Source organism: Cupressus sempervirens, chromosome 2 (genome assembly GCF_028749045.1).
Source record: "Cupressus sempervirens isolate cs-2001-9-10 chromosome 2, ASM2874904v1, whole genome shotgun sequence".
Taxonomy (NCBI): Eukaryota; Viridiplantae; Streptophyta; class Pinopsida; order Cupressales; family Cupressaceae; genus Cupressus; species Cupressus sempervirens.
The window spans coordinates 101,457,224-101,466,836 of NC_143119.1; the positions used below are offsets into that span (position 1 = coordinate 101,457,224).

At 33.5% G+C, this 9,613-nt stretch overlaps 1 protein-coding gene across 2 annotated transcripts; it reads right to left on the reverse strand.

Annotated features, from left to right (window-relative positions):
- Positions 1 to 2,710: 2,710 nt before the first annotated feature.
- LOC149571232 (universal stress protein A-like protein) lies at positions 2,711 to 3,790 on the reverse strand. Of its 2 annotated transcripts, none has more exons than XM_089812804.1 (4): positions 3,495 to 3,790; positions 3,283 to 3,386; positions 3,069 to 3,187; positions 2,711 to 2,978 (listed from the first exon to the last, which is right to left on the reverse strand). In XM_089812804.1, exons 1-4 carry the CDS (start codon positions 3,676 to 3,678, stop codon positions 2,897 to 2,899), a joined length of 489 nt encoding a protein of 162 aa, XP_089668930.1. In that variant the 5' UTR covers positions 3,679 to 3,790; the 3' UTR covers positions 2,711 to 2,896. The 2 variants fall into 2 exon arrangements, with proteins under 2 accessions (XP_089668930.1, XP_089668931.1); XM_089812805.1 differs by having other exon boundaries at positions 3,501 to 3,783.
- Positions 3,791 to 9,613: the final 5,823 nt, after the last annotated feature.

Consider the following 9,613-nt stretch of genomic DNA (forward strand, 5'->3'; position numbering starts at 1 on the left):
GTAACTAATAAAGTTATAAAACTACATAAGGAACATTTTAATCCTTATATTGTTCTATTATGCTAATAGGCATGTGTAAGGAGAAAGAGCTACCCTCCTAAATGTAATTATAAACATAACAATAACCGTAACTTTGACCGTGGTCCTACTTCTCCCCTAACTCTAATCCTAACCATAATTCTAATGCTTTGTCTACCCCTAACTCAAACTATAACCCTAACTTAGATTCTAACCATAAACCTAATCCTAACCCTAACCCCTACCCTAACCTTTTATGTACCCTTATCTCTAACCCTAATTGTAATGCTAAACTTAACCTTGACCCTATCTCTAACCCTAAACCTAACCCTAACCCCAATCCTAACCCTAACCTTAACCCTAACTCTAATCCTAACACTAACACTAACCCTACCCCTACCCCTAACTCTAACTCTAAATATAACTCTACCATAATTATAATATAACCCTAACCCTAACCCTAACTTTAATGCTGACTGAAACCCTAACCCTAACCCTAACCTTAATTCTAAACTTAACCTTGACTCAAACTCGTACCTTAACCTTAACCCTGATGTAACTCTATACATATCCCTAACTCAATATGTAAAACTAACACTAACCATAACCCTAAATCTAATCCTTTCTCTACCCCTTTCTCTAACTCCAACCATAATCATAACCATAACCGAAACCCTACTATACCCCAAACTCTAACCGCGAATCTAACTCTACCATAATTGTACTTTAATATTAGCCCTAGCCCTAACCCTAAATCTATCCTTAAAGTTGACTCAAAACTCTAACGTTAACCCTAACTCTAACATTAACCCTAATCATAATATTTAATCTTTTTGAAACTCTAACCCTAACCCTAACCCTAACTGTAACCCTCCCCCTACCTCTAATTGTAGCCCTAAATCTAACTCTACCATAATTGGACTTTAACTCTAACCCTAGCAATTATTTTAACCCTAATCATAATATTAAATGTCTTTGTAACTCCAACCCTAACCCTAACCCTAACTATAAGCCTACCTCTACCTCTAATTGTGGTCCTAAATCTAACTCTACCATAATTGGACTTTAACTCTACCCCTAAAAATTATTTTAACCCTAAAGCTAACTCTAACCCTAACCCTTTCTATACACCTATCTCCAACCCTGACCCTAACTCTAATTCTAACCCTAACACTAACACTGACCCTAATCCTTAACCCAATCATACCCCTAACTCTAATTCTAACTATAAATCTAACTCTACCATAATTAGACTCTAATCCTAACCGTATCCCTTTGTTTAATCTTCACTAAAACCCTAACTCTAACCTTAACCCTAACTCAAAACTCTAACTCTAACCTTAACCCTAACTCAAAACTCTAACTTTAACCTTAACCCTTACTTTAATCTTGACAAAAATCCTAACCCTAACTCTAACCTTAACCCTAATTCAAAACTCTAATTCTAAACCTAACCCTAACTCTAACCCTAACAATAGTCATAATCCTAAAATAACCCTAACCACAACTCTAACTCTATTTGTAACTCTAATCCTGACCCTAACTCTAGCTCTAATTGTAACCCTAACCCTAATTCTAATTAAAATCCTAACCCTAACCCTAATTTAAATATTAATGCTAACCCTAACCTTTACTTTAGTCTTCATTAAAACCTTAACCCTGATTCAAAACTCTAATTCTAAACCTAACCCTAACTCTAACCCTAAAAATAGTCATAATCCTAAAATAGCCCTTGCCCTAGCCTTAACCATAACTCTAACTCTAATTGTAACTCTAATCCTGACCCTAACTCTAGCTCTAATTGTAAACCTAACCCTAATTTAAATCTTAATGCTAACCCTAACCCTATTTTTAACCCTAACCATAACCATAACTCTACTCTTAAATATAACAATTTACCTAATAATATCCTTAAAATAAGATTGAATCAAAGTGATGCAAATAAACAATATATAGAATTTTTTTTTAAAATGTTGAAGAATGATTTTATACTAAGTTTATATGACTACAATTTTATAGTAAGTTTATACAACTAAATTTAAAAAGAAAAAAATAAATCAATACTAACCAGATCAAAAAAAGAAAAATTAAAAGGCGCCTCGAGAATGATTACTCTCGGCGTAATATATATATATATATAGGTATATATAAGCTAGTATCTATTTAATTCTTTAAATTTAAGGCGAAAGCCTACAACGCAATGGTAACTTGCGAGCCTATCATGTGGGAGATTTTGGGTTCAAATCTACCTTCGCTTAACATATAATAATAATTAATTCCAATAAATAATAATAAAATAATCTAGGCTTCGACCCTTTACTATCAAAAAAAAAAAATTCTTCAAATTTACCTTAATTTCAACTTCTAATATTTTCTTGTCATATTCTTCTTTATTAAGTGACTTTTCAATATTAAAAAATAAATTTAAAAAATATTATCGATTATATATACTATTACAATCCATAACAATTGTAAGATGTTTCCCAAATATTAGTTGTCTTTCCACTAATCCCAACAAAATGATATTCCATTAGTTCCAGTCAATTAATAATCTTAGACGTAAGTTACATAACCATACATTGTGTCGTACATTATATCTCAAAAAGAAAAGAAAATCATTTACATTATTCAATTCTTCTGACTCCAATGAAAGTTTGCAATATATTTTATTCCGTCTTCCCTAACATAAAAATTATTCGGAAATCCATGAACGACCCATAAATTGAACAATACAAATTTACAAACAGCCTTGATAACAGTCTGTTACAAAGAAAATTCCATATACCTATACGAAACACACAAATTTGGCTCAAAAAGTCAGAGGAGGGTTCAACACTAATACTGGACAGCCGTTTGCTTAAAAAAAGCCTTTAAATACTCATTTCTTGGGAGGCTTCACGATTAAAACAGGGCACTTGGCATTGTGTACACAGTAATCGCTTACACTCCCCAAAAATGCCCTGCGAACAAACAATGCAACAATCAAAATTCCATACATTGAAAGGCAAAACAGTCAAGAAAATACTCAAATGATAACAACAATCGGAGACCTCTTAATGGCACCGTAGCCACGGCTCCCCATCACTAATAAATCTGGTTCAACCTTCTCTGCTTCCTCACAAATTACATCCCTCGCATCCCCAACACTCACTCGAGTCTCCACAAGCACCTGAGAATAAAACCCCCAAAAAGTTAAAATTTACATTCAAAGTCAGAGCTATTTGTTATCGATAGACATAACAAATTAGCACCAATATAGCCTACATTTTTTCCAGTACAAATGCGTTTGGCCTTCTCCAAGACGTTTTCAGTGATGCTTCTGTGGTAGCTCACCATGGACTGCATAATATCAGATGTGAATTGGTAACCTGAAAACAACAATAGCATTTAACATATTGTTGAGAACAACTGAATAAGACTTGAGGAAAATTGATTGATGAAAGATGAGGAAACAGGGTATAAAAGTAAGATATGACCTGTACCATCTGTTGCAGTATAAACCCTGGGAAGGGGTTGGGCGTGGAGAAGAACAAGCGTGTCCTTCGTGTTGCCAAGGAAGAGGAAATCGAGGGCCCAAGAGAGAGCATACATGCTTTCCTCGCTCTCATCGACGGTCACCATGATTTTCCTCTGTTTACTGCCATCCACAACTTCTGCCATTTTTACAACTCAATCAAATAGCTCTTCTTGTTGTTTTGCTGTGTGCTCCGAAGAGGGTTTTATACAGGCAAGTGAAGTGGTTATCCAGATTAGGCCATCAGATATGAGAGAGCGCCCACAGGATTATGGAAACCGTTTGATCTTTAAACGACAATGGCGGTCGAATTGGCATGATTCGGGTGGGCCTTCCCTTTCTTCATCGTGGAAGATAAGCGTCTTCTCTAGACGTTACGTGTCCCAAGTTTGAATATTTCCGTGTTTCGATCCGGAGGAGGATTCATTAAACGTCCACGTGCGACTCTCAGTTTTTCAATACTTTATGAAGGGATTGTGATTCGTGGGCTCTCCCGTGCTGTGCGAGGATCAATTATATATGAATTCTTTTTCTGAATCGCTTTATGGAAATTGTGATGTGATGCAGCTACATATTAGCACCTTGCTAAAAAAATATATTGCTACCATAGCAATTATGTTAGTGAATTGTATTAATGTGTTAGTAATTTGTAAATACTTTCAATTAAATAATACAATTGCTAACATGCTATTGGTTGGTTAGCAATATGTTTTTTATCAAAGTGCAAATATGTTGTTGTGTAGACAGTGTCGAAAACTCTTTATTTTTGGAAGAACAACAATGGCGGTTGAATTCACATGATTCATGTGGGACCTCCCCCATTGCTCATTGTGGGAAATGAGCATTCTCTGTACAAAAGTGAAATGTCACAACTTTGGAACGTCAAAAGGAAAGATGAGAGATGAATAAAGCAAACAACATGCATGTTTCTCGAAAATCAAATTGTGAATCCCCGAGCATATCAGGGGTGCTCAGACTGTCAATCCCATTTGGATATGTTAGTAGGTCTTTAAACACAATGTATGTCAATTTTGTGGCTTTGGACAAATCCAATATTATTTAGATTCAATTTGGCATATTTTACACATCTATTATTCGATTTGGTATGATCTTAATTCTTAAGCAATATATGCACAATAAGTATTTGATTTGTGACAAATGTTGCCTAAAAATTAAAGTTTTGATTCCCATTTAAGTCTAGTTCATCTTAATGTTTCAAGTAAAATGCTCTTGAGATACTTCTTGTAAATGTGAATTATTATTCAATTGTGTCTTTAAATGTTCAAATAAATTTCTTTAATTATCAAAACAATAGTATGGTGAACTCAAACTAGTGAGCCCCTCCTATCAGATGTCAAGTAATGCCTCATCAAAAGTTTAAAATACAAAAATAAAACTTCAAAGTAATTTTGAAAAAAATGAAAAAAAAATGCACTTATTTAGACCTTCAAATAAAGTTACTTTTTCTCTTTTTTTTGAAAATTGTCTTTGATCAAAAAAATTCTTTGAAAATAAACCTCTTTACCTAAGAACATTCAATATTTCATTTGTAGAAACTCATAGGAATTTGCTTTAAGATTGGATTTGAATGGTTTTTATAATGTTATGGTAATGATTGTAATGTGACAAGAAATTCCTCATAATGTTCTCTCTCTCTCTCTCTCTCTCTCTCTCTCTCTCTCTCTCTCTCTCTCTCTCTCTCTCATTTGTAGAATCTCATAGAAATTTGCTAAGATTGGATTTGAATGTTTTTATAATGATATTGTAATGATATTAACGCGACAAGACATTCCTTATAATGTTGTGGCACTCCACAACTCTCTCTCTCTCTCTCTCTCTCTCTCTCTCTCTCTCTCTCTCTCTCTCTCTCTCTCTCTCTCTCTCTCGCTCTCTCACACACACACACACATACATTCAATATTTCATTTGTAGAAACTCATAGGAGTTTGCTAAGATTGGATTTGAATTTTTTTGGTAATAATATGGTAATGATATTAACGCGACAAGACATTCCTTATACTAAGATTGGATTTGAATATTTTTTATAATGATATTAACGTAACAAGATATTCCTCATAATATTATGGCACTCCACAACACACATTCTCCCTCCCTCCCTCCCTGCCTCCCTCCCTCCTATATATATTATTATAATATAAATACTAATATTATACTATTGTACAATAGTAATATAAATAATAATACAATACAATACAATATTAATATATTAATACTAATTTATCATATTTAATGCTAAATATATAATACTATATTACTAAATATAGTACTAAAATTATATAATTATATGATAGTGATATAAATAATAATGATAAAAACCAAATTAAATACCAAATTCAAAAATTTTGAAAATTCAAAATTTTTGGGCTAAATCGAATGTTTGACATATTATCAAATATCTGAAATTTTTTGGATATCCGATTTGCCCAGTAGGCCTGGTATTTGCCTCGAGTTTTGGCTTTGGAATGCCAAACTTGAATAGCTCTACCTATGAGGTTTTTTCAAGAGAAACTAGTTTATGAGTATGGAATGCATACAAATAGATCTCAATGGTTGTATGAGAAATTCAAATTCTGTAAGAATACATATCCTCTTGGCACCATTGTCTCTTTTACAGATTTTGTTGAGAATTATACGCTGCAACTACAAAATAAAGTGTGGTCTATGTATTACACTCTAAAAATGTTTTAATTATGTATGCATAAAATTAATGCATGCACAAAATAGCACAGAGGAAGATATAAAGATAATAAAAGAGTATCACTTCTACTTCAAGCATGATATTACTCATTCTATTAAGTTTTTTCAAGGATAATTTCAAGTTTTTTATGATATTTCAAGGAAAAATAAATACCACATATAATATCAATGCATCATATGGTCATATAACTATACCTCAAATTTCAAGAATTCAATATGTTCTATTAGTTAATTATAATGCATGTGACAAGTGGTATTCAACACTTTTGGAATTTATCTAAAGGCAAAGATTGATGTTGTGGACTTTAGTTTGTGGTGACTGATCAGGGAAGTATTGTACATACTTTTTAATTCTTTGGGGTCAAGCATTGATTTTGATGAGATATTCTCTCATGTTGTTAAAATGACTTCTATTCGCACTATTTTAAGTATTGTGGCTACTAAAGATTTGCATTTGGAGCAGCTTGATGTTAAAACAATCTTCCTTCATGGTGATTTGGATAAAGAGATATATATGGCACAACCACGGGGATTTTAGGTCAAAGGTAAGTAGAACTTAGTGTAGAGATTAAAGAAAAGTTTGTATAGCTTGAAGCAAGCACCTCGACAATGGTATCTGAAATTTGACAGTTTTATGCTTGAACATGGATATAGTACATGTCATTCAGATCATTATGTTTACTTTAAGAGGTTAGATGTTGATAGCTACATTTTTTTATGTTTATATGTTGATGATATTCTTGTAGTTGGGTCTAACATGGATCACATTAAGGGGTTAAAAGAACAGTTAGCATGTTCATTTTCTATGAAGGATTTCAGGGAAGCAAAACAAATCCTTGGTATAAATATTTGCAGAGATGGGAAGAACAAGAAATTGACATTATCTGAAGCTGATTATATTGCAAAGGTGTTGCAATGTTTCTCTATGGAGAATGCTAAAGTTGTCAACCCACCTTTACCTAGTCATTTGAAGTTGACTAAGGAGATGTGTCCCAAGTCACAAGAAGACGAGGATAAGATGTCTAAGGTACCTTATGCTTCAGCTATAGGAAGCTTGATGTATGCTATGATATGTACAAGGCCAGATATTGCACATGGTGTGGCAGTTGTTAGTAGATATATGAGTCATCAAGGGCTTGAGCATCGCAATGCAGTAAAATAGATTCTCAGATATTTGAGAGGAACATCCAATAAGTGTCTACATTTTAGGGGCTCTACTACTATTTTACAGGGATATGTTGACTCGGATTTGGCAGGGGATATGGATACCAGGCAGAGTACTATAGGTTATGTATTTACTATTGGTGGGGCAGTGGTGAGATGGATTTCTAGGTTATAGAAGGTGAACACTTTATCCACTACAGAGGCAACCAAGGAGATTATATGGCTTTAATTCTTCTTGGAAGAATTGAGACACCCTTAGAAGGATAATTATTTGTTTACAAATAGTCAGAGTGTCATTCATCTTGTGAAGAATTATGCTCTACATTCAAAGACAAAACACATTCAGTTGTAGTACCATTTCATTCAGTTTGTTTTGGATGATGGATAGTTAAAGTTGGATAAGATACATATAGATGACAATCCAGAAAATATGTTTACAAAGGTAGTGACATGGGAGAAGTTGAACTCCTCTTCAGCTTCGATTGGTCTTCTAGACTGAACATAATAAAAGAATAGTTGAGTCTAGGGTGGTTTGACCCAGTGGGAGCCCCATGTGGTAGCGGTATTGCTATAGGATCAATCTCCAAGTGGGAGATTGTTGTCTAGTCTAGAGCCCAATCAGTCCCCAAGTGGGAGATTTTATAAAAGGGCTCAGGGTTATGGATTTTTCTATAAGGTTTGATGTGAAAATTGCTTCTTGTGGTAGTATTGAGTTGTAAGAGATTACAGATTGTAATCATTGGATAGTGATAATATTGCTCATTGTTTAGTGGACGTAGCCCAAGGATTGGGTGAACCACGTTAAATCTTGGTGTCTTGTGTTCTCTTCTATGCAATCTATTGTTTTTTTTTATTGTTTTATATTTGCATGTAATTTTTATTTCTGTCTGTGGTTAATATGAATAGTAGGAGCCTATGTAAAAAGAGCCCTTGCTAAAAAAAACTAAAGTATAAAGCTTGTATTGAGTTCACAGATGCAATGGTGTAGTTCTCTACTATGAAACTAGGTAATAAATGTAGCTCTATAGTTTCTATATATTCTTGGTTGATATACAAACTAATATTGCAAAATATGTAGATTCTTGTACAATTAAAAGATGGAGTTAATTACACTCTTTTTGAAACTTTTTAATGCAATTTTTCTAATTATTTATACGAGAGAAATTTCATGTTTTATTTCTCTTTATGTTTCAATTTTTTGTTGGTAAAATTGAATCAAAAAAGTGAGTTGACTAATGGTCTTATAAACCTTTAATTTTCATTGAGAAATATTAAGGATTAAAACTAGTATATTTTCAAACCAGATGGAGGTATCAATAAACTTTGACCACATATCTAACCTAGTGGAACCAACTAATTGGTTTTACGGTACATAAAATCATATTTAGAAGCCCAAAATAGATCTACAAGTCTTAATGAATTCTATAAGGTTTGGTTATGAAGGTATCCATCCAAGATCCAAAGGCTTAATGGAAAGCTCAATAACAAGACATAAATAATATGTCAAGAATAAATACTATACTCGACAAGAATGCAACATAATAGATTGAAGTAAATGGATTCACTTCACGAATCAACTTGAATGAGATCACAAAGGATATCCCTTATTTAAATGTACCAAGGTGAGTACATTGGCGTACATAAGATTGTGAAAAGTGTCTTATTCTTGACATGATTCATAAAGAGACAACTTATCACCCACCTAAAGTGGAAACATGAGAGTCACATGTCCACTAAATGTGAGTCACCCTCCAAGGTGGAAATGTGTTTGTGTCATAAATCCACTAAACATGGACCACCTTCCAAGATGAAAAGATTTTTGTTTCACACATCCACTAAAGGTGGAACACCTTCCAATTTGGAGAGGTTTTTGTATGTAACATACCTCTTGACACAAAAGTCTGCATCTTTGCTTGAGGTATGACCCTTAAGAAACCTTGTGTAACATGGAAACAACCTCCAAGTGTGGGACATGTTCTTTGAGGTCAAATATGCGGAAAAGGTCAGCTTCCTCACTATCAGGGTGCACCTAAACTACAACTTGAGAGGAAAAGGGAGAGAGAGAACATAAATTAAAATGTTGAAGGGAAAGAGGGTGATGCACCAAGATAGAATATGGTTATAACTTTGCTTACAATTACACAAAACATCAATGTAACACTCGCATACATAGATCTTGACTCTAATCCACCCTCAAAG